The 25,874-nt window shown below is 41.5% G+C and overlaps 2 protein-coding genes across 5 annotated transcripts; both read right to left on the bottom strand.

Annotated features, from left to right (window-relative positions):
• Window positions 1–1,968: 1,968 nt before the first annotated feature.
• Window positions 1,969–4,472, bottom strand: LOC115729334 (leucine-rich repeat extensin-like protein 4). Of its 2 annotated transcripts, none has more exons than XM_048277893.1 (2): window positions 2,275–4,472; window positions 1,969–2,244 (listed from the first exon to the last, which is right to left on the bottom strand). In XM_048277893.1, exon 1 carries the CDS (start codon window positions 4,287–4,289, stop codon window positions 2,334–2,336), a length of 1,956 nt encoding a protein of 651 aa, XP_048133850.1. In that variant the 5' UTR covers window positions 4,290–4,472; the 3' UTR covers window positions 1,969–2,244; window positions 2,275–2,333. The 2 variants fall into 2 exon arrangements, with proteins under 2 accessions (XP_048133850.1, XP_030515722.2); XM_030659862.2 differs by having other exon boundaries at window positions 1,969–2,620; window positions 2,735–4,472.
• An 8,913-nt stretch (window positions 4,473–13,385) lies between these two features.
• LOC115729329 (probable sulfate transporter 3.5) lies at window positions 13,386–25,121 on the bottom strand. Of its 3 annotated transcripts, none has more exons than XM_048278219.1 (13): window positions 25,106–25,121; window positions 18,339–18,682; window positions 17,488–17,695; window positions 17,220–17,391; window positions 16,666–16,731; window positions 16,161–16,274; window positions 15,178–15,294; window positions 14,926–15,052; window positions 14,500–14,786; window positions 14,204–14,394; window positions 14,025–14,107; window positions 13,757–13,833; window positions 13,386–13,674 (listed from the first exon to the last, which is right to left on the bottom strand). In XM_048278219.1, the coding sequence occupies exons 2-13, from the start codon at window positions 18,643–18,645 to the stop codon at window positions 13,492–13,494; spliced, it is 1,932 nt and encodes a 643-aa protein (XP_048134176.1). In that variant the 5' UTR covers window positions 18,646–18,682; window positions 25,106–25,121; the 3' UTR covers window positions 13,386–13,491. The 3 variants fall into 3 exon arrangements, with proteins under 3 accessions (XP_048134176.1, XP_048134175.1, XP_048134174.1); XM_048278218.1 differs by having other exon boundaries at window positions 25,094–25,119; XM_048278217.1 differs by lacking the exon at window positions 25,106–25,121 and adding an exon at window positions 24,471–24,488 and having other exon boundaries at window positions 18,339–18,683.
• Window positions 25,122–25,874: the final 753 nt, after the last annotated feature.

The following is a 25,874-nucleotide window of genomic DNA, read 5'->3' as shown; positions in this document are numbered from 1 at the left end:
ATCTCTTCCAAAACAAAATTTCCTCTACCAAGCACGAGAACCAATGCCTAATTTCTAAATTCGGATGAACCATGGGCATGTGCTGTGCTGCAGAGATAATGACCAGACAGCATGAATAGGAAGAGGGTCTCGAGGGAATCTGATGAAGTATATACAGCAATCACCAATAGAAGACTTCCCCGGATTGCAAAAGATAAATAAATGAATGAATCAAGACTTTGCGTTGATTTCTCGAAAGACTATTCACGGCAAAAGAAATTTTGTGGTCATTTCAGCGTTCTGAATCCAAAGAGAAATTTGCTGGACGATTAGGATGTTGGACAGAAGCAGATGATGCACGTGAACACACAGATATGGTCTGTCTCCCCAGGGAAATGGACAGTCCAGATTAGGAAATCTCACGAGAGAAGTTACTGCCTGATTTATAAGCTATCACTTGAATCGATATCATCTATGTGAGTCCACAATATAGTCGATACAAACTTAATTCACATTGTCTATAAACTTTTTACAGGATGTCTTCAAAGAACACGGTCCATCGTTGCGAAACAGATTCATGATGTTTAGATGGTGCCTTGACCACAATATCCCACAGCATGAATTCATTGTGCACATTGGTGGGTGTAATTGGGTATGACTCCCTTTAGGCTTTGTGGTTACAAAGTACCTAGAGTTCACTGAAACGTGAGGCTGATTTCGCTTGTCTTCCAACGGAGCGGGTTGCAAACCTGTAGAATTATTTTGTGTCGATTCGAGACCGACCCTCAAGCTCCCCAATTCGTGCCAATTTATTTTTTCTTTCCCTGGTAGGAGGGAAATACCATAAAGACTTACGAAAGCTTCGCTTCCAGCCCTCTGTTAAGCCTTTTAAGGATATGTCCAAAGTCCACCTTGGCTACAATATTGCACGGCATGAATTGGTTGTGAACATTGGTGGGTGTTAAATACGCAAGTTGTAGAGTTTTTTTCCTGCTGGAAATATATGTTTTTGGGTTGATAAGTAATGGTGGGTGTGAAGTAGCAGTGCCCAGTTCAGAGCACTGCTGGTTTTGGTGAGGTACAGATGGGCGGAGAGTTGTTGAGGAATTGAATTGATCGAGTAACTCCCGCGTTAGTTGAAAGACAGGATCGAAATATGTTATTGCTTGATTGGTGCATATCGTCCCTCCCTCGCAGTCTTATCCTGATCTGCTGAACAGAGAGACTCTTGGATGTGAAAAAAAGAAGATTTTTAAACAGAGCGACTGCGAAAACCTTCTCGGTGAAAGAGGGCACGCAGATCAAGTAGAGAGGACAGTATATCAATTCCTAAACGCCAGAGGATTTGAGTAATCTTTAAGCAAGATAATAAGCCTCCCTATCTGCATTTTTGTACCTTAAAACTCAGAAAAGAAAAAACGACATATAGATTTTGTTCTTACCCAGACACTCAATCGAGATTGAGGATCATATTAATTGACTCAAAGATCAAGATCTAGACTCAAAGTCCAGATCTTTGAGGCATGATTAGCAAGACTGTCCTTGGCCATTTGGTGGGAATTACCCAAGACTGGTCTACAAACAAGACGATAATGTTTGAGTTCGTGGGCCATGCTGTTATCACACATGCTCCGATCAAGAAATGCAGAAGACTCTGCAATTTATACACATCCGCCCAAGTGGAAATATGGCCCTTTTAGTGCAAAAAACGAAAACAGAGACTGAGTCTGAGAGGAAGAACTGTTGTTTTCCTCTAAAGCATGAAGGGAGGTCACTGTCACAGACTCGAAGGGTAGAGAGATTTGGTTTGGATCGGATCGGATCGGATCGCAAACAACAAAACAGCATTGATGGCGAGACCAAGATGAATGGCTGGTCTGAATTCTGAGAATCAGTACAACAATGTTCAATGAAAGTTGATCACGACAAGAAACAGGAAAGAAGAGAGAAAAGATTACGAGCTTGAGATGCAGAACTGGAAGATAATCCCGATTCAAACAGCAGGTAGCGACCCTGATTAGAGAGATTGATCCCCTTAATGATGACCCATATACATAATACAATCCTACATCCTTAGATGGCGCTCTACTCTTCTTCAAATTTATTTCACAAACTCAGAAATAATATTCCCAAAATAAAATAAAATAAAAATAAATAGATTGTAGAGACTCTCTCCTCTTTCCCTCTTTTGCTTTGAACAACAGTTTTGTCGTCGACAGATTTTCAGAGAAATTACAAGCGCACATTCTAACTCTGCACGTGATCCGAAAACGCCATATTGCTGAAATCTGATTGGGTGCAAACTTGACAGAGGAGGTTGGAGAGGGGGCAAAAAAACAAATTCTCAAAAAGAATTAATAGAAAGGTGGTGGTGGAGGAGAAGCGTATGGGACTGAAGTAATTGGTGGCATTGGCCCCTTGAATGCGGGGGCCGGGGGTGGCGGGGATGGCGGAGGCGGCGGCTGTTCACATGGAATTTCTGGAGGAGGGGGCGAGTGTTCGTGAACTTGTGGCGGCGGTGACTCATGATGGTGGGCAGGAGGAGAGGGATATGAGTGCGCGGGTGGCTGTGGCGAATAATGGGTGGATGGCGACGGTGGCGACAATGGTGGTGCGTGTTCTACATGAGGCGGTGGAGGAGAATGTAGAGATGCCGGTGGAGATGGTGGCGGTGGGGAGTTATGGGAGTAATGGATGGGTGGAGAGTATGGCGGCGGTGGAGGCGGCGGAGGTGAGTAAACCGGGGGTGGAGGCGTTGAGTAAACGGGCGGCGACGGCAGGAGTGGGGAAGAAACTGGCGGAGGTGGCAATGTAGATCCAGAAGGCGGTGGATGCGAGTGGACAGGCGGTGTCCTCGGCACGGTCGGCGTGCCAACAGGGGACGAGGGAGGTGTCAAAGGTGATGGCGTTGAAGAGCTACCAGGCGGGTCCACCGGCTGCGGCGGTGATGACAGAGGTGATGGCGATGGAGAGCTAGCGGATGGCGAAGTGGAAGGACTGTGCGCCGCTGGCTCTCCAACCGGCGGTAAAGTCGGGGCTACTGGCACTGGCAATGGAGCGCCACTAGGGGAGCCAATAGGTGGCGCCACCGGCCGCGGCGGAGAGACGACTGGTATGGACGGCGGCGAATGAGAAGGGGCGGTGGAACGCGAGCATCCGAAAGCACTGCAATCCACAGGTGTGGACAAGAACGCCCTACACTGAACCGGCGACCTCTGTGCCGGCCTCTCAGCCAAGCAGTTCATCCGGTCATCCACCGCCGGCAGTCGCAGGCAAGCCGGCGGCTCTCCGGTGAAGAAGTTGTCCGAGAACGTGAAGTTCTGCAACTTCGGCAAGCCACAAACACTCGCCGGAATCTTCCCGGACAGCCTATTGTGAGCCACATTCAACTGCTCCAAGCTCACCATCTGGCCCACACTCTCCGGCAACGGACCCGCCAACTGGTTGACGCTAACGTCGAAGACCGTCACGTTCTTGAGCCTCCCCAACTGTGACGGCAAGCAAGATCTGAACCCGTTGTTCATGAGTATGACCTCGTTCAAGTTCTTCATCTCGACGATGCTCTCGGGGAGGCACCCGCCGAACTCATTGTTCGCCAGGACGACGACCGACACCGGCGAGTGGCCGAGATTGTCCGGCAGGTTGAACCGGAACCGGTTGTCGTTGATGAAAATGGCGTCCAGATCTTTGTCGAAGAGCTCTCTCGGGACCGACCCTTCGAACTCGTTGAACCGGAGGTCCAAGAACTTGAGCGCTGGGAGCTCCAGGACGACCGTCGGGAACTTCCCGGCGAACCGGTTGTTGCTCAGATCCAGCTCGAAGAGCCGCTTCAAGCTCCGGAGCTCGTGCGGCACGCTGCCGCAGAAGCGGTTCGAGTTGAGGTGGAAGAGGGCGAGGTCGGCGAGCAGGCCGAGCTCCTTCGGGAGGTACCCGGCGATGTCGCCGTGGTTGAGGTCGATGCCGGCGACGGTGCGGACGCTGGGGTCGTCGGGGGCGGAGGCGCAGAAGACGCCGGAGTAGGAGCAGACGGAGGGGCCGACCCAGTTGGCGGTGAAGTTGTTGGGGTCGGAGACGATGGCCTGCTTCAGGGCCTGGAGGGCGACGTAGGCGTTGCGGAGGCGGGGGTTCTCGAAGGAGATGGACGGGTCGACGGCGACGCTCTCGCCTCGGTCACCCAACTCGTCGAGGTAGCGGAGGAGGTGGCGGGGGGTGGCGGCTCCATGGGGGGCGGCAGCGGCGTAGAGGAGGGCGAAGGAGCAGGAGGAGACGACGAAGAAGAAGGCGGCGGCGGCGGCTGTCGTCGTCTTCATCTCATGCGTGGCATCTGAGTCAGAATATCTCTCTCTCTCGGGAGGCGGCGGTGATGGGTGCTTGGGATAAAAATGGGAACTTTGAGATCTGAAAGTTTGGAGTGGGGAGAGAGAGAGAGAGAGAGAGAGAGAGAGAAGGTGGCGATTTGAATCGATGAGAGAGAGAGAGAGAGGGAGATGGTTTGGTTTGGTTTGGTTTGTTGTCTAGGGATTTTGGAAGGAGGCGGGGCGTTAAGGAGGGAAAATAATGCCTTCCTTAACGAGACAGCTAAAACACAGCTCAATGCCACCGCCATGTTCTTAATTTTTGGTTGAATTTTTATTTTTCTTTCTTTTTTGTTTGCACAATTCGGTTTTTTTTTTTTTGTTGAATTTTTTTTCGTTATAGAGCTTCAACACCTTAGTTTTTTCGGTTAAATTGTTATGTTCTAGAGTCCGTAATTCAGTTTCCTTTTTTGTTTTTTTGGGGGGGTTAAGCTCTTTCTAGAGGTTATTGTTGGTGTTAAAATGATTGAGGTCATCAAAAAAAAAAAACTAATTCTCTCTTCGTTTGCACCTTTTCCATACTAATCGACGCGATTATCCAAATTCCCGTGCCCCCAAAAAAAAAAAAAAAAGAAGTTGCTGATATTCCCCAATTTATCAATGAAAAATTAAACAGAGAAGGAGAAAATAGATAAAATTTTAATCAGAAAATAGATGGTAATGATGTTATTTAACTTGTCAACAAGTTCAGTAAATTTTCCAAATCGAAATAGAGAAAGTTCACATAAGTTTCACTGGCTTCTAAGTGTGTTTACCAATGTTTGTTCAAAGTATTGTCATCGTTCTGTGCATTGCACTCAGAGAGGGTGCTTAGTTAAATTCATGGATACAAAAATCGATTACTTGGTACTTACTCCCTTAGGTGACCATTTGGAACCGTCATGCGGCATGCTTACACATAAAAATTTTCCAAAGATGTTGATTAGGATGCCAACTAAGATTAAATTAAACTAGCAACTGTTTTTTTCTCACTTCTTCTTCTTCATCTTCGACCATGTTGGAATAAATAAATACTAAACCACGCGTTCTTTTAACAGCTTAAGCTTTTAGAGCAATTGATTGTGGTTCTATAAAATCTTTCATGGTATTATAGCAAGAGGTCATAAGTTCAAATCTTTCCAGGCCCTTATTTTGCCTCTCTAAACCACGCATTCTTCTAACTGCTTAGAGCGGTTGGTCGTGATCCTATAAAATCTTTCAGGCCACGATTGTCATGACATCGTCGTTGATGCCGACCTCAAGCTACTCGATGACAAAATACTAAGCTTTTTTTCTTTGGTCGGAAAAGAGAGAAATGCGAAATTTTCATGTATTGTGATGTTTCCATAATGTAGAATGCGTCAACTTAATAGACATTATGATGTCAAATCAAATCAATTAGTGATAGTCACAATCATGCTAGATAAAAAAGCAATATCCATCTCAATTGAAATGAGTTAAAATATGAGTATGCGTTAAACGGATTTAGACTTGCCTTTACTTGGGCTTTTTTTTTTTTTAATTGTCAGCCCACTCATAAAATTGGAGTGACCCATTATAAACTCAAGTCGATAAATAAGAGTGGAAATTTTGTTTCGTTAGCTCATTTTGGCACCTCTAGTGTCACGGACTGACGCTTGAGATCGAGAGCACGTGGCGAGTTATAATTGCCTAAGCCAAGCCTTTTTTATGGGAGAGAATGTAACCCTATTATGCAAATGTTGAATGATGTAAATAAAGATGAGATTATCCTATTTATATAAGAGGCTTTTCAATTTTTATCATTGATTACCCCTAATCAAACGGTTGAGATCTACTCATGAAAATCCCACCACGTAATGCATTTCAAATCTTGTCGATCATTCGGGCTATCCCTTCAGTTGATCGGGTCACGAGGCCTCCCATCCATGACGCAAGGACAAGGCTCAAGAGCTCGAGGGCAGGCTGGCAACAATGACAAAGTAGGTACGGGAACAACCGGGGCATGTTCATGGGTACATTTAGGAGGTGCATGAAAACGTTTCAAAAACAAGATTTATGGTCCAAACGCATTTACGAACGAGCGAATTGGGGTTCGGGGCAACGCCCAAACCTCTCTAGTTTTAGCTTTTATTTAAACAAAAAGTATGTTTGGAATTAAGAGGTTTTAAGGAGTTTTTTAGCAATTTTTAGGGCGGCATATATATTTTGTAATCTCACTTTTTTTATCATTATGTAAGCAAGAATTGGTTGTAAACCGAAAAAATATAGTGAAATCTTTTTGAAGTAGAAATTTCCCTAATCTTGCTGTGAAACACATTTTTAATCTCAAACGCATTCATTCTAATTTTCAAACTTGATTCTCTGAGCGTCTAATCTAGCTTTCGATAAATCCCTGGTTATCATTCACGGGTTCATTTGTTCTTGGGTATTCGAAAGTAAAGAAGAGGCACAAGCGTAAAAGTCAAAAAGGGGAAAGGGCAAAATAGGTAAAAACATATTAGGGTCGTCCAACATACTCCTAATCCTAAATTTCAATTGGGTGAGGGTTATTTTTACACTTTTTTTTGTTTTTGAAACTAAGGTGTTCGGACCAATTTGCGTGTACATCGATTATTTCTCGAGGGAGACTAGCACATCAACTCATCGCCACGACCCCCCACTTAAATCACAAGTGCTCGGTTGGAAAATCTAACCACATAATTCCAAATGCACCCTAACCAACTGAGCTACCCATGAGTGAGTTACACTTTTTATTTGTTGTTGTTGCTAAAACACAACTTTTTTATGTTGATTCACCGAATTAGCCTTCTAATTCGATTAACATGTAGTGATGTAACATGTTTACCAACACCGGTTTTTAGGCAATTATAGTTCAAAAATTGCCACTTTATTTTTTATCTTTGTTCACTTCGAAACTTTTCATTTCTTCCTTTAGAAAAGCGAAAAAGAACTCCTATAGAATGTGCATTCTTTAACAATGTAGGGTCCGATGTGGAACCCTAATTATCGTCAAAGCTCGTGAACCAATTAAGTTTAGGCCTTCAGCCTATGAAGGTGGTCATGATCCGCAACGGTTTGTATACCTCCAATTCTTGAGATGAAAAATCCTCCGATGCCTCAACCAACCGCGACAACCCTGTGTTCATAACCTTTCTTTCAGGCACTCTTCAATATCGATCTCCTATGTGTATCTATCTACTATTGTGTTTGAATCCTTATCTAATTCCATCCACTGCTCACTTATGATCAACTTATATTAACAACCTGCGTTGTTCCACAAAAAGGGTGGAATACTTTTCGTATTTAAGATCTAGTTTGATCGACAAAGGTTTCAAGAGTCTTTTGCAGATTCTCAAAGAAATAAAGATAACAACAAGACATTTAAAGCTACGAATACTATGAACAATCATAGTTAGCGATGCAAATGGTACTAGAAATGCGAAATACCTTAAGAATAAAGATGAATAACATGTGTCCTTAGATTGACCGGGGATCCTTTTACAGAGATTATAATTCAAGTATCTACATATACAATCGACAGCTACGTAAGAAACGCTCTACGCAGCTCCGACTATCTATAATCTATAAATAGTCATACTATCCGACATTACCAAAAACACTACTTTGAAGGCTACATCAATTACACTACTTCGACAAGTGCATCTTGCCCTCCTATTCATCGCTCGAGTTGTTCTTAAGTTATCGATTCGATTATTTGTGTTGACATCTTTCTTATCGAGTGTTCACATGAATTGTCGAATATTTGTCTATTTGGATGAAAATTGGAAAAAAAAAAAAAAAGGGCGTTGTGTGAGTGAGGACCAGTATATAATTCTTAGGCGATAGAGTGATTGATGAGAACCGAACTATTGAATTTCAAGTTGTTTGTAATGCAACAAGGACAGCACAAAAAGAAAAAGTAGTTGGCAGCGCCGAGTACAGCCCCGACTTTGACTTTGACCGTGAGAAGGAAACCGGTCCAGCCGGTAGTCAATTTCCTTTTGGTCCTCACCTACCTGACCGAGATGGACATCTTAACGAGGTTTCCCTTCATGCGAACGAGGTCTAGCTGGAATGGCTCTCGTTTATATCCTTGTTGGATCGCGCTCGAATACTTTATGTTCGGGAAGTCACGTAAAAGTTTGCGACAACTTCTAATATCCTTTTAAGTATATCCTCACTAATTATTTTGCAGAAATTCAACTTGTTGGATATTAAATGAAAATTAAAGATCTGATTATTTCACAAAAAATATGGTGTTTTTGAAAAATATTTTACGAAAAATCGTTGTTTAGGAGAAATGACAGTATTTTATGATGTTTGGCTATTACCTAAAAATGAATTGATATTTTCTGTTATTTGATAAGAAAAATCTCATTTAATTTTCTGCGTCGTTGTTTTGTTTGAAATATCTAACATGGCACCGGCTAGCGTTAACGTGAATAATTTTTTTAATTCAAAAAAATAATTTTTTTTAATGATCCTTACTTTTGAAATTTTCTTCTTTTATTTCTTTTTCCTTTTCCTACTTCCTTCAACAATCACCGAGCCTTAGCAATGGCCATTGACAAGCCATCTTGGGAGGGCCAACCTCACCGGGATCGCATGAGGGATGATCTTGTTGGCCTGTGTTTGTGGTCAATCATCGCCGAGGCTCGGCCATTGGCGGAGGTAGAAGGAAAAAGAACAAGAAAGAAAAGAAAAAAGAAAAAAAAGAAATAAAAATATTCATTTTTTTAAAAAATTTGGCCTCAATGTTTGGGCGGCCTCCATATTACCAGGCCTAGAGTCCCGGACTTGGCCTTGATGGGCCCGGGTGCGGCGGCCGAGGTTTCAATTACATCCTAGATGGAAGCGGGCCAAAGAGCCGCAATCCCAGGCCTAGACATCGGGAACTTGCCTTGCTACTAGGAGCCCAAGAACAATGATTCAAGCTTGGAAAATGATTATCGATTTTTTAAAAATGCAATCATTTTCCTGAATTAATATTTTGGTAGAAAAATATTTTCCGTCGACTCATTTTTCTAAGAGATCCAAACAAGCAAACACCGGGGAGAAAAAAGTTTTCTCAAAAAATATTATCCGCAAAACAATCGAAGCCTAAATGTCTAATAATGTGGACAGTAAAAGCCAACCATAATGAATTCATGAGCCGAATTTTATTCTAAAGGCAGCTTTATTGTCGATTTGTGAACTCAAACATCATAGATGTTTTGTCCTTAAGGAAGTTCTTATACTCGGCAAGTATGTTTGTGCTGTGTATTCGATCAACAACTATCTATTCGAATTGGAAAAGGGTGTGTGAGGCAAGCATATGACATTCCAATTCGAATTCGAAATTAACATAAGGTACAAATTGGACCGGATGGCGCGCTATTGTGCGCACGTGAAGCCGTGGGGTGACGTGACGGTGCATGATTAATTTGAGAGCGATGTGACGTGACGTGACGTGATGTGGGGTCGTCGCCTTTCATAGCGACGGAGTGTCTCCTTGATTTTTGGGGGACCCCACGCGTCTTCTCCTCTCCTGGATCTGGGCCCCACACCCTTGCTCCTCCTCCGGAGGTGCACCGCGTCCTTTCCCTTCCCCCGCCAAAACCCTACGTGGATTTTTCTTCTTTGTTTTCTACCCAAAAATAAATAATAATAATAATAATAATAATAAATAAACAAAGCAAAACAAAAAGAAAACCAAAGTGAAATTGCAGACATAATTATGAGAAAACTTGCCTTGACGTGCCTAGTAAAATTATGTTTGATCGACAGGATGAAAGTCATCTTGTATTTTGAACATTGTACAATACAAGGTAAAATCGGATATAAGAGAAATAAGACACGGATAAAACAATCTTGTGTGAATGGTAAAATGGAAGCAAGTAGAATGTAAGGAGATCGATTTGGGCTCATTCCCTTCCCATGCCTAGTCTACGCTAGCAGGTACTACGAGTCCTCTGTCCCGCGCATCCTAGCAGCTCACATGACCATAGCACTCTATGAGCAGAGCATGGAGATTGCACGGAGCGGAACGTCGGAGTAAATTGAACTTTACTTATCGAGCCCGCCCTTTGTGCCGACATAAATCTTTGATGAAGTTGTATTCCCCTTACAAACCTCCAACTCAGTTGCAGATCCAAACCAGATGACATTCTTCTCGCCACTTTACAACGATGAGTCATGGATTCTGCAACTTTACAGTTTGCGGAGGACGCATCGCTTCGATCTTTGTCCCGCGGACAAACCTCCTTTTGTTGCTGTAAAGCGGTAAAAGAAAAGGAGGCAAAAAGAATGACTTGATTTTGAACTGCTCTCCAGGATTAGATTTTGGTAGATGTCGGTCTTACGTTCGCGTTGGATCACCCATGTGCAAGAAAGTTGGTGAAACCGACCCGTCACGAAACTCGTTAAACCCGATGACCTGGTCCTAACTCACCTAACTGAGATTATTGGGAGATGAAGCCATCGTTAGATTTTGCAACGCTACTGCCAATTCTATCGAAGCGCTTAGTGTAATAGACCAAAAGTCTGATTCACAATGTTAAGTTTCTGCTGAAACGCTTCTCTTGATTGCGAATGGAGAAGGAAGTGATGCATAAGCATAACATTCAGGAAGAACCCATCTCTTTTGAAGAAGGAATTGCCAGCTATTATCATGAAACATTTTGAAGGATTCGATAAGAAAGCTGCAGGGGGTTAGGACAAAGGTCAGCAAAAATATTTTAAGTGGAGAAGACTTGATGGGGATTTTTGACAGTTTAACATGATTTAGAACATGGGATTGTGCTTCAGTATGTCCTTGCAAGTTGCAAGGACAATATATATTTTCCCAATCTGCACCAACCAGGCAACCACTCGTGTTCGACACAACAAATCCAAGAAGTTATTACACTTTTGCCAATTTGATTATAAACCTTTTCATTATGTTAGTTGAGTTCTAAATTTTTTCATGTCTTGTTAATTAAGTCTATCCGATTAATTTGCGCTAACGTGAACACCGGCCGTCCTACATGGCACAATCGACGTATGACGACCATCACTAACGTGAACAATTTTAAATAATACTTTAATATTTTTTAAATACTTTTATTAATTTTCTAATTTTTCTTTTCTTTTTCCTTTCTTTATTTTTTTTCCCTTAATGCAGTGGGCGAGGGTCGTTGGGCCATCATCAGCTGCTAGCAAGGGCTGCGATGCCCTCACCCATGACCACGATGGCCTTGCCCAGAACTGGCCACTTACAAAAACAAAAAAAGAAAAGAAAAATTCAAAAAGTATATTTAAAAAATTAAAAAAATAGATTCTCGTCCAAAATTGACCGAATGAACTCAATTGAAAAAGTGTGAAAAAATTTAGAACTAAATTGGCAAAATTAAAAGGTTTAGGACTGAATTGACCAAAATGCAATAGGTTTATAACTTTTTGGACAATTTTTCCCTTTAATTCCTTTTGGTGCATGTTCTCGTAATAGGTTCGGATTAGGATGAACTCACACCCTCTTGGGTCGATGACTTCAGACGGATTCAGAAAATTATCGTAACCGCGTTTCTTGAGGCACATTTTAGCTAATTTCTTTCTGGTTGTATCCACGTTCACTTTTTGTCGAGATTTCGGCCTACAAATAAATATCGGGTCAATGACAATCCATGGAGTTTGTTCTTGGTATCGAAACTAATAAATCTTTCACGAAATTATATTCCCCTCCAAAGACAACTCAATTCTAGCACAAAACCAGATCACGTTCTTCCAGCTGCTTTACACAATGATTCAAGATGGGACAACTTTACAGTTTTGTGGAGGACCCATCACTTCAATCCTTGTACTGTGGACAAACCTCCTTTTGGTTCTGTAAAGTGATAAAAAAGAAGACAAGAATCTCTTGATTTTGTACTGTTCTCGAGCATAAGATTTTAGCTCAGGATGTCGGTAAATTTTTGCCAGTGTTTGGTCAAAAAGATGTACGTTCACAACTAGCCATCTGTTTGCAGAAGGGATTCTTTACAAGATTGCCAGCTATTTCATGACATTCTGAAGGACTTGATCCTAGGACATGCCAAGAGTTGACAAGCCAGGTTAGAGATAAGGTCAGCTAACTGTTTTAAAAGGAGAAGACTTGGTGGGCATTTTGACAATTTAACATGATTAGAACATGATTAGTATATGGGATCGTGCTTCAGGAATCACTTGCAAGGACAATGTAAATGCCCAATCTGCACCAACCACACATGTTCAACACAATTAATCCAAGAAGTTGTTGCGTTAGCAGAAGTCAATCAGAAAGACTGCTTGATCTGGTTAGGCCTAGGATGGTTGTGACAACATATGAAATCCCTTCTCCTATCAGAATCTCCAGGATGTCGGAATGATACTCAAACCGAAACTTGATTCTCTCCTCGTGTTGAGGACTCGCGCATATAGATACTTCACCAGGAAATCTCTCTAGGACGGCTATGGTGGACCTGTGATAATGCAGCAGAACAAGTCCCGCCATCTAAGCAGAGGGACAAAAGAAGAAACCTGGAGCTTTCGACGCCATCGAACATTAAATAAGGCGCCAAAGTAAGAACATTTGGGTGATCCTGATTTTCTAAGTCCTTCCTAAAATTGTATGGGGATGCTTTTTTGGTACTTTCGATCATCTCCAAATATATACAATTAGATTCAGGTATCAATTTTCAACAATTTTCCACCACATTTAACTTTCCTTTTAACATTGAATCATCATTACTGGACCGCCCAAGATTCTATCCGACGGAAAATTGGCTAACAGTCCGAGTTGGAGGTCTCTGTAGGTCATAGTTGCAGCTCTTCACATGATGGTAAGAGCCTCTTTCTTGAATTTTTCACTGAATAAGCTCAGAATTTCAATAAGCATCACGTGCTTCAGCTTCCACAGGTTGAGATTTGGAAATGTACAAACTTCTAGCTGAAATCTCAGCTAAAAAATGGCGAGAGACCACATTTATATGGGCAAAAAGATGACTATGCGAAGATGGTACAAATTGTGAGTAGCTTAAGAAGGGGGCAGCAGACAACATCTTGTATTGCGTTCAATCTCCACTCCTAGTCATCTCTCTTTTAGAAGTTCGTATAATCTAGAACCACACCATTTTCACCATTGGTTACATTTACAACTGTGGGGCGGCGGATAACAACGTAAGAGTAAGGGAAGCAAGAACAGAACACCGCCTCACATCTCTCATCATATTTCGGTTGGATATATAGGGAAGTCGTTCTTCGAAACCTTCGATTCTTGGAGCCCGAATCTACAAGCCTCAACTGCTTCGTCAACGGACAAGTAGAAAGACTCTCTGCCCACTTTGTCCACAAACTCCGACAGGATCATCTTCTCCATCACCTCCCTCCTTGGATTCACTATGCCCATCTGCAAAAAGTCGAATTGTGAGCGATGTAAGATCCTTCCTTCCATAAGATATGGCTGAGGAAAATCATGTTGACACTCTTACCTTGATCCCATTGACTTCCAAACTTCTTCTTAGTTCTTGCAGTGTCTCAATGCCTGTCATGTCAATTGTCGAAACCCCTGTGGAACAAAAAGAAGGCGAATCATTTCCATCTCACAATCTCAATTTCCAGTTGGCTAAATTGCGGAAGCTTATGAGTTTGCACAAATTGATGATTGTCCAATTCGGTTGTCGATAGCAAGATTGTCTGTGTAGCGATTGCTGAGAACTGTAATTGCAGGACCAGTAAAGGAAGAACGGATAATCCTACCTCCAATATCCAGAAGAAGATGCTCGACCTCGTTTACTTTGGCGTTAGTAATGTCGGCTTCATCTCTGATCCACCTCATTATCCTGCAGCCAGAGTTCAAGATGTTAATGAGGTATTATCGCATTTGGCGGAGTTACTTATCGACCATGTCATGTGCTCTTATGTACATTGAAATGTACCTCTCTTTCAAGTAGGAACAATTGGCAAAATAAATGGGAGAGCCAAGCTTCAGGATCAGGATCCCTGGAATCCCGGTTGCTGCGGGATATTGTTGGATGTCGCGGTAAAGGTTAGAATCTGGCATGTTGCCGAGCTTGCATGTCGCTGGCCTGGCCACATACAGAAGGGCCCTGAGGATCGCTAATCCAATCTGCAATGAAGCATCGAGAGCAAATGAAACTAACGAACTTATTCAACATTGCCATTTACATGTGCGATCAAGTTAGATTTGTGTGATAAGAAAAAGGAAGCTTACCGACATCATGAGGCCGATGTCCATGCTGATGAAAGTGACACCAAAGAATGCAGCCATGCAAATGCAGAAATCGAACTTGTCGACCTTGAAGAGGTGATATGCTTCCTCATACTCGATCAACCCGAACATGGCGGTCATTATAATGGCAGAGAGCGCCACAAGAGGCGTATAACTGAAAAGAGGGGCCAACAAGAGCAGAGTCATCATCATGGCAATTGCCATCACGATGTTCGACATTGCTGTCCTGCAACCGGCGTTGTAATTGACCGCCGACTTCGAGAATGGCCCTGTCAACACAGAGATTGATGTCAGTTGGTCCGTTCGACTCGAAAGTGATATTCCAATTTTGCAATGAGCTTAGCACACATGGAGATCAAGTACTTCTCAATGCTCTGCATGTTTGAATGCTACCAAACTAAACTGCACCTGTTGTAAGGTAGCAAGAAGTCAAAGACCCCACGATGTTCATCATCCCAAAAGCAATCATCTCCTTGTTTCCATCAGTCTGATAATTCTCCAAGATTGCAAAGCTTTTTCCAATGGCAATCCCTTCCTGCATTAGGGTGTTGCAGAAATTGAAATCTCATGCTTGTTTTCATTTTTTTCCCTGTTCTTCTGAGGAAACATGAGCTCAACAATAGGAGAAAGATGTCTGGGAATAGCAGATAGTGTCCTTACAGCCATAGCCAAAATGCCAGTGATGATTCCAGCTTTTAAAGTGACCGGCAGATATTCAGATTCAAAGTTCAAATCTTTAATGGAAAGAGGATTGATTCCCCTCTTCAAGTGACCCACCTGAAAAGAATTAAATAAATTAAATCTCAGAAATAAAATGCAATAAATATACAATTGCAATTTATAATCATCTCTTATTGGTCGATTATACCGACTCTTAATATGTTGTCTCCATCGTGTATAGATTATTGTCAGCATGGTTTAATTTTTACCAAAAAATACTACCAAGTAAATTAGTCATTACACTCGGATTAAACTTGCTAAGACATGATTTTCTCGAGGGTCATTTAGGGGTATTAATAATTTTCAAGATGAGATAATTCACCTAATAAGGTCTTGCATATTCGACTAAAGTTGATAGATTTGATTGCACTTTCTCATGATGACAAGTGGATATGAGATGGGACAAATAAAACTGTTTCTAAATAAATCCTTGAAAATATTTAATTTTAAATTATTAATAAGGCGCACCCCAAGGATCTATGAACAGATGATCAGATCTTGATATTGATGTAAGTATATATCAATGTATGTTTCTTTGCGTGACCAACTAAGATTGGTAAAAATCTAAATAGATAGAGGGTTAGGCAGCCCATAGACAGAGACTTCTAAAATGTGAAACCTCAAAGGGCCCAAACCCATACAAGCAAACCCTTGAACCTAAAACTCTCCGAAACAAGACAAAGCAGTCCATTGAAATTCTGATCAATCATTAGGGCAAGAAACCCACTTGTGGGCCCGCTGTCATCTCAAGTTTTAACACCATTAGGCAGTAAATCAAAAAATAATAACAACTATGATGATGATGATGATGATGATAAAAGTAACAACAATAATGATGATGATGATGATGATAAAAGTAACAACAATAATGATGATGATGATGATGATAAAAGTAACAACAATAATGATGATAGTGTACTTACGATTTGGATTCCATGTTTCTCCGCATGTGCTAAATAAGCAAAGAGGCCTCCAACGACAACGGTCACCATTGGAGCTATGGCCGATACCCAAAATAGCTTTGGCTTCCTCTTCTTCTGAAAGAAATTTTGGCAGTCAAGGAAGAAAGGGAATTCGGTATTAGAGGTGGAAAATAAGGCTCGCGAACACGACGAAGCTATCCTAAGAACTATTAGACAAACCATTACTCAACCGATCCGTTCGAGGTTCTCTTGAACCTATCTCGAAATACTTAAAATTTGACTAGTCGATACTATTCAAGTAAAGACTTTAAACGTGACTAGTCAATACTATTCGAGTAACGATATGATCATCGAATTCAAATCAGGTTCGAATTGCTTAGGTATCTTACTGAATCGACAACGAACTTCGCAACGTGCAACTTGAGTGATTACTAACTAGCAAACTCGATAGAAAAGAGGATAAATTCCGTCCAACGTACTGAGGGAGAGAAAGAGAGAGTCTCACCAAGTATCGAGTGAAAAGCAGAAAGGCGAGGAAGATCAAGCCAACGACCGCGGACTCCCACCGCCACTGCACAAGAATTACAGTTTCTTATCTGAATCGGCAGCTTCCAAGAAAAAAGAGAAAAAGAAGACAAACCCATATTTTCTTTCTACACCTTCCAATAAAAAAAAAAAAAAAAAAAGGAGGCGTGTAAAAGTTCCATCTTTCGCTTTCAAAGCATAAGCCACAATCCAAGCCTTTTCGTCTTATTCTGGGGGGTTCCACAAGACGTTTTCCTTTTGGTCTTCCCTTAGGCTTCTACATTCGACAGCATCAGCGGACAGAAGTTTTAAGAACGTGACGTTCTTAACATGTTTCGTTTCGACCTAGTCGCACTTTTATCTCTGCAAGTCATGTCATGTCTCCTTCTTCCCTGTTCTCTTTCATCCAGTTCTCGTCCACAGGTTTTTTGTTTTTTTTTTTTTTTTTTTGGTCACATCGTCCCCGGTGAAAATCCCTCAAAAACCCTAGAAAAGGAGTGTAATAGAAGCGAACAAGTGGAGATTATTACGTGCCTCGTGTCGGTGCTCGAACACGGCATGCAAGACGGATATGAGGTCCGTTTTGGTGGTGAAGTGAGTCAGTCCAAAGATGCCCTTCAGCTGTTGCAGAGATATTATGACCGCAGTCCCGCTCATGAAGCCCACGATCGTCGAGTGCGACAAGAAGTCCACAACAATCCCCAGTCTGCTCATAGATTTGATGAAGGAGAGAGGAGATTAGTTTCTTTGGCGAATGATGAGTTGAAAGGAGGAAAATTCATGCGTTCAGTCCTGTATATACCTTAAGAACCCTAAGACTGTCTGAAAGATTCCGGTGATAAGTGTGGCGGTGAAGACCAAGTTGAGATACAATTTGGGGTCCGCGTCCGGAGACACTTTCTCTCGAATGGTCGCAGCTAGGAGCAATGAAGCGGCGGCCACGGTCCCGATCGCTATGTGCTTCGAGCTCCCGAAGATTGCGTATATTAGCGGCGGCACGAAGCTTGAATCTGCAATTAATCATTACCGTAAGTCGAAAGATGTAGATATACGCAAACAATGGCATCTTTTATGCCCTCGAAGATACTTTGTCAATCGAAAAAGAGGGTCATGTAACACTTTGCATAAAAAGTCCAGTCATTTGGTACACGTCGATGCTAAAAGAGAAATACTTTCGTGACGGTCTAACAAGATTGTTAATTATTTCTGATCGTAGATTCACACACTATGACCGCGTATTTTGCATAAAGCACTCATTAATTGAAAAATCTTGGGATCAGAAATAATGACATAACCGTAGTAGCAGCTCTTACGTTAAAATACGTAACACTCGTTAGGAATTTTTCATACAAATTGCAAGAGTGCTAATCAGTGCTGTTTAAATTTGATTAGTGTGAACTTATCCTCAATCCAACACATATTGCATCTAAAAGAAAAGAAAATTTGTGCGCATTGTTACGCAAGCTGGCAAGTTTATCCTCTAGACTTTGCCAAACAAGTCTCAAGAACATGCCAATAAATTGGGATATTAACTTCCGTAAGTGTATTTGACCCAAAAAACAAATAATAATAATAACCTTCCATGAGTGTGCAGTTACGCATCTTTATCCAACGCAATCTGGCGTCGAGAACGTAAAAGAGTAAAACACTTACACAGCCCAACGATAGGAGGAATGTCGCCGAGCTTCGCGTAGCTGATGCCCTGGGGTATGGCGAGGCTGGTGATGGTGATGCCGGCGAGCAAGTCGAACCGGAAAAGCCTGAGGCTGTAATTGGGGAGCCACTCGAAGATCGGGACGAAGTATTGCACCGCCTTCTTGATCGGCCGCTCCTCGTTCTTGAACTGCTTGAATGGGTCATCGGGGAAGAGGGTCTCCTTCGCATGGGACTTGAAGGTGGCGGCAAAGCCTCTCGGCGGGGTGAAATTCACCCTGGGGACCGATTCCTGAGATTTGCTCATGGCCACACAAACCGAAACCACTCGCCAGGATTTGGGGGAGAGAGGGAGAGCGGCGATATGGACGTGAGATTCAGAGAGGTGGAGCGAGAATTCAGGATGGTTTTTGAGCACAAGGTGGAGAGGATGAGGTGCTATATATAAGGGCAAATGAAGAAGGTTGGCACTGTATGTACTGTTTGTGGCAGCCTAGTAAGTGCATGGCCAGATAACAATTATTATTTATTCGGGAAAGAATCTGACTAGTAACAGTGGCAACTAAGAAGGGAAAATCTCCAGGGTTTGATTGCTTTTCTTTTTTTTTTTCAATTTTTTTAGGTGCCATATTCTGGCTTTGTCGGTTTATTTGATGTGAATAGAAAAGAGTAGAGGGATCTTACTTATAGGCTTTATTACATGACTATCTAAGATAACAAGATAAACATAATATTAAATATAGTCAATCAATGTTATGCAATATCAAAGGAGATATATCCATAATCCTAACAAATGTGCGGAATCAAACAGGTATCCCGATATCCGCTTGATTCATGGTGAATCTCTTTGGATAATTTCAAAATGGGTAAGCCATAGTTATCTATTCGGTTCGAGTGAGAGCCTGGTACGCAGCGTCTCGTTTGTGTTAGGATTTATCCTGATTAAAGGCGAGAAAGAAAAACCAAGACACAAGATTGATCGACATGCCCAAGATATCATCCTAATTTTCCTAATCTTTCTTCTCTCTGTCCAACAATGGAGTAGCCATATCAACACCGCCACCTGCTATGCAAGAGATTCGTTACCACTCCACCGTTCGGTTGATGGAGGCAACCGGACGTGGGGTGGCAGATGGCTAAGTGTTACAGGCGGTGGCGGCCGGATGTTGGTGTTGCGCGGCGAGAGAGACTAGGGATTGTGAAAATTGGAATCTATTCGATGTATGGGGTTTGGAAATCCCCTGTGGTTAATGAGGTAATAGTTGAGGCCATTGAATCTATCTAAATCCGGTTTATTATGTTACCTGTCCACCAATTTTGTAGAAAAGTTTTAAGTAGACCGTGTACAAAGGCCGAAGACATGCCAAAATGGAAAGTCTAGACGGCCGCGTCTTCCGTATAATGAGCTTAGTCTCACGGATAAACTCGAGCCTTTATGCCTAGCTTATCACTTATTAAAAAGAAAGACTATGAAGATCATTCGAAAAAAAAAAAAAGACACAGAAACAATGGGGAGAATTATCAAAAAAGTCCTAAACCTATTGCAATTGTATCAATTCATTCATAAACTTTTTTTTTTTGCCGATTTAGTCCTAAACCTTTTGCAATTGTGCCAATTCAATTAATCCTGAAAATTTTGATTGATCGGCGCTGACGTGAGCGCCGACCGTTCGGCGACTTATTATTTTAATGTTTTGGTATGTTTTATTGTTTTTTTTTTCTTGCTCTTTCTCTTCTTTTTTTTTTCCTTCCCTCTTCTTCCTCTGGCTAGTCGGCGAGGTCGGCCTCACCCGCCTAGATTTGACAAGGTTGAGCCTAGCGTCGCCTCGCCCGGTGACAACAAGGTCGAGCTCACTAACCGACTATCTCCTTTGGCTAGTCACATGCGATTGGCCGGAGGAAGGAAAGAGCGAGATAAAAAAGATGGAAGAGAAAGGAAAAAAAGAAAGGAAAAAAATAAAAAATAAAAAATGTAAAAAAAATATTAAAATATTTTATCCCTTACCTGCATCCATGTCGGCGCCGGCCGAATTGGCATAGTTGTAAAATGTTTATGACTGAATCGGTAAAAAATAAGTCTAAAACTGAATGGTCATAATTATAATAGGTTTAGAACTTTTTTGGCAATCGTCCCGAAACAATGTAAAAGATTATATCTTGGAAAAGGAAGTCGGACAAAACAATACTACGATCCAATGACTTTTAGGAGGGATGTAGGCTTTATCCTTATGATGTATTTTGGTGGTGTAGAAAACCTAGTAAGGTGAATATTCCTGTAAGGATATTCATTGGTTAGTTGCAAAGCAGGCACAACAATAGCTTTACATTGCTTGGAGTTGCTTTTAGGTTGGAAAGGCTATTATTTGAAAAGAGAAATGTATAGGTTTTATATATATATATATATATATATATATATATATATATATATATATATATATAGAGAGAGAGAGAGAGAGAGAGAGAGAGAGAGAGAGAGAGAGAGAGAGAGAGAGAAATATTTCTATACACATTTACTTATGCGATCTTTCTCTATTGATTAAGTTAATTAAGTTTTTAGATTGAAAATTCTAAGTAGAAAAAAGATATCTTTATAGTACCAAAACATTAGTAATTAATTAAAGGGTTAAACACGTTGCCGGGGAAAATGAATAAATCAGTCATGTCACTCAAATCCGTTCCCAATCAAAATTTTGTTTCTCCGAGCTCTTGTCACCGGCAAGTAAAATTTTTGCAAATCACTAGGTTCCCTCGCACGTCCTGCGTAGATCAAGATTATGTTTCAGTGTCATAATTAAACCAAAAGTCAAAATGATCGGACACCAGTTGTCCTAATCCAATGAAAGAGCTCCCAAACATTGGCAATTGCTAGCTTCCTATAGCCCCACGAAAGGGGGGAAAATTGCACACATCGGCCAACTTTCGTGTCTTAAGTCGTTTGTGATAAGCCAAAACATGATAGACACTTCGATGTTTGACAGGTGTTATCGTGATGCTTTGTCCATTGGTAAGCCTTTGTCTCAATCACAGCTTCACCACCTTTGATCAGCTTAATTATGGCTAATTAGGATCTGACACTTCTACAAGCATCCTCTTCTAGACTACCAAAGGAAAAAAAAAAAAAAAAAATCAAAAGCCTTCTTCCTGGATGCATCTATTAACCCATGTTTGGCAGAAACAGAGAGAAACTTTAGCGGAAGAAGTTGGCTTGGAGAAAGAACCTAATCTCTCCTTCTTCCTTGACCGAAACAGTAGAAACATGATTTTATTTCGGTCCCTTCCACGAAACCCCAAGCTGATACATGGAGGCGTAGTTTACTAGTTAAATTTTCGAATATGTAGGGGAAAGCATAACAGAGGCCGAGTGACCATTGAACAGGGAGATCTAAGGGAATGCCCAATACTTGAGGTCATCGACAACCGTAATCTGACTTGGCTTCCTCGTGTGCCCATTGTTCATCTGCACCGACAAATGTTAACCCGATTCTCCAAGTAACCGCGATGCGTAATCAATCGCAGTGAATGGTCCATGTTAGGTGGAGCGGATTGTTACATAGCGTCATCGTTTTTCTTGATATGTAAACAGGGATGTGCATGGTCCAAGCCGGTTCGGAACCAAGGATTAGACTGGCCCTGGACCGGTAGCCCAATTCGATCCCAATGGCGCTAACAACATCAGCGATTTACGGAAATCTAACCATTGAATTTAAATTAACAACTTTCAATCTGAACCATCCAACCTAATAAACATACACATGACCATTGTATAATCATCACATGAGTACTTATAAACCTAAAATAATGAGAAAATACCAAATTAGAAAGAAAAATACTCAAAACAACTGAAACAAGATTATGCCCGTGCATCGTTCTCCTCGAATTGGAAAGAATCAAGCTCAAAGTGGGATTACACTTGTACTTTGCCGAATCTAAGTGCAAATAAAATAATGGGTTTGTATAATATAACAAAAACAAAACACAAATTGAGTCAAGACAAAACACGATAAGAGACTACATCTTGACAAACATGATCCGAGGCTGCGTTGTGAAGGCAAGATGCAAGCATCGAGCAAAAGGAGTGAGTGTCGAGTAGAAGATGAAGAAATTAGATTAACTAGGTCTTCAAAAAATCTTAATTACCTACTGGACTTATGAAGCGAAAAAGTAAATTTCTTTTGGATGACCAATGTTTGCTCCAAAATTACTACCAAAGTGCCAGTGGGAAACGAAGAGGAAAGTTCTGACCAAGACCTTATGAACATAAAAAAAAATCGTTTAGTCGGTCTATTAATTTTAATTCGAACCTGCTCCGAAGCTATAGAGCAAGTCAAATAGGGGTTTCTAACTCACCACTAACAACTTAACTAAGCCTAACAAACTTTAATTTTTCTGCAAAGACTACGCCACGCGTGACGTCGACTGAAGTAGCCTGCTCAACTTTCTCTATCTATTTCTTCGACCAAAAAAAAAACGATTTTTTTTTCTCTATTTCCAACTACGAAATGATTCTAATCACCCGAGTCTTAAGTCAACAAATTTAATTAGCTATTCTTTTGGAAGCAACTTTGAGTAGTTATTCCGGTTTATACATTTTGCTTTCTTAAAGTAAACTGAATGCGAATTAATTGAATTTTTACCAACAACGGACCATCAACGGAACCCTGCTTTAATCAATAATCTTCTCCACGATCGCGTAGTTTAGTCATCAAATGATTAACATTTACATAACCTTGCAAGATGATGGTATATAAGCATCAATATGAAAAATCTGAACACCTTTGTCTAGGGAAAATTATCAAAAAAGCCATAAATCAATTGAAATTGTACTACTTTAGTCTTAAACTATTTTTTTTCCAATTCAGTCCTAAGCCTTTTGTATGTGAGCCAATTTAGTTCATACGGCAAATTTTGACCGGTTGATATTGGCGCGGACAATTTTCTGATAATATTTCAATATTTTGTGAATTACTTTCGCTTTTTTTTTTCTTTTTTCGCTTCTTCTTCCTCCAGCCGGTCGTAGAATCGTTGATTGGCCCTCTCCTCTAGAGGAGGAAGAAGAAGAAGAAAAAAAGAAAAAGAAATAAAAAATATAAAACAAATAAAAATAAAAACTTTTGAAAAAATATTAAAATATTATAAAAATTACCACTTCAAGACCAAATGACCAAAGTTGGTCGGATGGACTAAATTGATACAAATGCAAAATATTTAGGACTGTATTAATTAAAAAAAAGGATAATACTGAATTGACACAACTATAATAAGTTTAAAACTTTTTTGATAATTTTCTTCCTTTGTCAAGGATAAAGCATACCACTATCTATTGATATTAGAAAATATAAAAACCTACACTTTTCGTAATTCAGGGTCCAAAGTATGGGAACATAAAAAATGTAACCCAAAAGTTGCTATTAAAACTTGAAATTGGATAAAAATTGGATCTAGGGTAATTTTCATAGGTTATAGCCCTTCAAGTTCGAGGGGCAATCAGCATTTCTGAATGTCAACATCAACTTCAAGGAAGGAATTCAGATAAACCCTTCCCCATTCAGTATCGAAAGTTCTTTTGGGCGACCTCTTGGGGCACATTCCAAGCACAGTGTCTTCCATTCACGCACCCAACAAGCAGATAAACCCTCCCCGAGAAGCGTGGGAATAGAAGCAGTCGCTGACTCCATGAGACCAAGTTAGACCCAAATAACCAAAAGCGGACACCCACGTCAGTAGCCACATGAGCCGCGGTGACGCGTCGGGGCCCCACTTAGGACGGCGGCACACGTTGGCAAATGGACATGATAGAGAGAGGAGAGAGACTCTCTTCCTGTCTCGTCTCTAGGAGAGAGACTCTCTCCCCGTCTCGTCTCTAGGGGGATCTAGAGCACTCCCAAGTCTTAACGGACCCTCAGATGAACACTCGATTTGATTGATCACATACTTTGAAAATGAGGAGAAGTGAAGGCAGTTATTTGGACATTACTATGGCGCAACAGGTCAACAAATAGAATCACCCGAAAACGAAAGGTGTGAAGGAAAAGGCCAAAAGGAAGACATAGAATCATTCTTGGACGCTACCCACTTTGTGTCTGAATGAGCCATAGCGTAAAGGTGTTGGCTTCCCAAAGGAAGAGTTAAAGAGAGAGAGAGAGAGAGAGAGAGAGGTTGAGCTGCACCAAATACAACCTTCCTAGGTCATGCACGAAGAGGGCATGCTTACTTCAATAATGTAATAGGGCACAAGCACAACACATCACGATGAAAGCTTAATTATTCAACTTTGAAACGCAAGAGCATGGTGGTGGTGACTGGTGATTAAGTTTGTGTTGGCCCGGTGGATCGTTTAATCATGAAGTCGCTTTTCGGGATTCATTTCAACCGCCTCAATTATTGCCCGTCCATTGGTGGAAGGAATTTTAAAGGAAGACTCCGTTCGTTTCGCGAAAAATGGATGATTTTGAAAAGCATTTTCCTAAAAATGATTGCTTGAAATGATTAGCCAATGAAAAATGTCTTCATTGTCGACGACAGTTCATGTGTAAACATTTCGAAGCTGCCCAAAATAGGAAAGAATGTGTTTTCTCATTTTCTTAGTTGAAGTTGGACTCTATCATATAGGAATTGGATAGGAAACTGTATAGATTCTTTAGTTAGTCATTAGGTGAATCTTAAGATACTGCAAAGTAAAATATTGGGATATCCTACCATATTCACTGTTCCATTAGTCAATTCGATAATATATATATATATATATATATATAGAGAGAGAGAGAGAGAGAGAGAGAGAGAGAGAGAGAGAGAGATGTGACCGATTATGATGGAGTGGTGGCAAATGGAAAAGATAGGATATGGTACGATGTAAAAAAGATATAACCCAGATAAAATAATCTCATGTGTGGAATAGGATAAAGGTGGATAGGCTATGTTTCACACTCATCTCTATTCTCTGTCCCCACCAACCACCCATGGCCGCCAGTCATAGCCTCTTGTCGAGCTCCATCTCATTGTCCCCGACGAGGCACATTGCAGTGATAAACTCGAATAGATCTTAGCCACGGAGGAGTTCCATGGCTAGATCTGAAACTTCTCTATGGCTGAGCTCAACCTGATAGAGCTCGATTAGACTTCTTCGGCCACGGATGAGCTCGACTCAACCTTGGCGATGGAGGAGCTCTATGGCCAGAGATACAGCACCAGTCGTCACTACCTCCATGGCCAAATCTGGAGCAATAGCCATAGTCCCCCTCCATCTCATGCACCTTCATCGCACGAGCAACCGCACCTTCGTCCACTAGCCCTTGACCTCTGCCTCAACCTCGAAGGTTGGATTGGCGACCAAAGTAGTGGTTGTTGAAGAGTGCCGGCTGGCTATGAAGATGGCAGAGGGATTGATAGTTGATGAAGATTTTGCGCGATGGTGATGCCCCCGGCAGATTGGACGTCTACAAGGGCTCAGAGATTTAAACGGACGACATTCAATCCAACATGATAGGAGGTGGAGGACGGCAAGGAGAGTGAGATGGGATTTGCTTATGGCGAGAACCA

The sequence above is a fragment of the Rhodamnia argentea genome, chromosome 4, assembly GCF_020921035.1.
Source record: "Rhodamnia argentea isolate NSW1041297 chromosome 4, ASM2092103v1, whole genome shotgun sequence".
In the NCBI taxonomy this organism is placed as follows: domain Eukaryota; kingdom Viridiplantae; phylum Streptophyta; class Magnoliopsida; order Myrtales; family Myrtaceae; genus Rhodamnia; species Rhodamnia argentea.
Note: the sequence above shows the minus strand (reverse complement) of the source record. Positions and strands in the feature narration are given on the sequence as shown.

Excerpts from the sequence above, each read along its gene's own strand:
- LOC115729329 (XM_048278219.1), bottom strand. The coding sequence starts at position 18,645 with ATGAGCAAATCTCAGGAATCGGTCCCCAGGGTGAATTTCACCCCGCCG. Across the intron at positions 16,275-16,665 it reads TGCTTTTCACTCGATACTTG|AAGAAGAGGAAGCCAAAGCT; the intron begins GTGAGACTCTCT and ends AATTTCTTTCAG. Across the intron at positions 14,395-14,499 it reads ACATCGGCCTCATGATGTCG|ATTGGATTAGCGATCCTCAG; the intron begins GTAAGCTTCCTT and ends GCTTCATTGCAG.
- LOC115729334 (XM_048277893.1), bottom strand. The coding sequence starts at position 4,289 with ATGAAGACGACGACAGCCGCCGCCGCCGCCTTCTTCTTCGTCGTCTCC.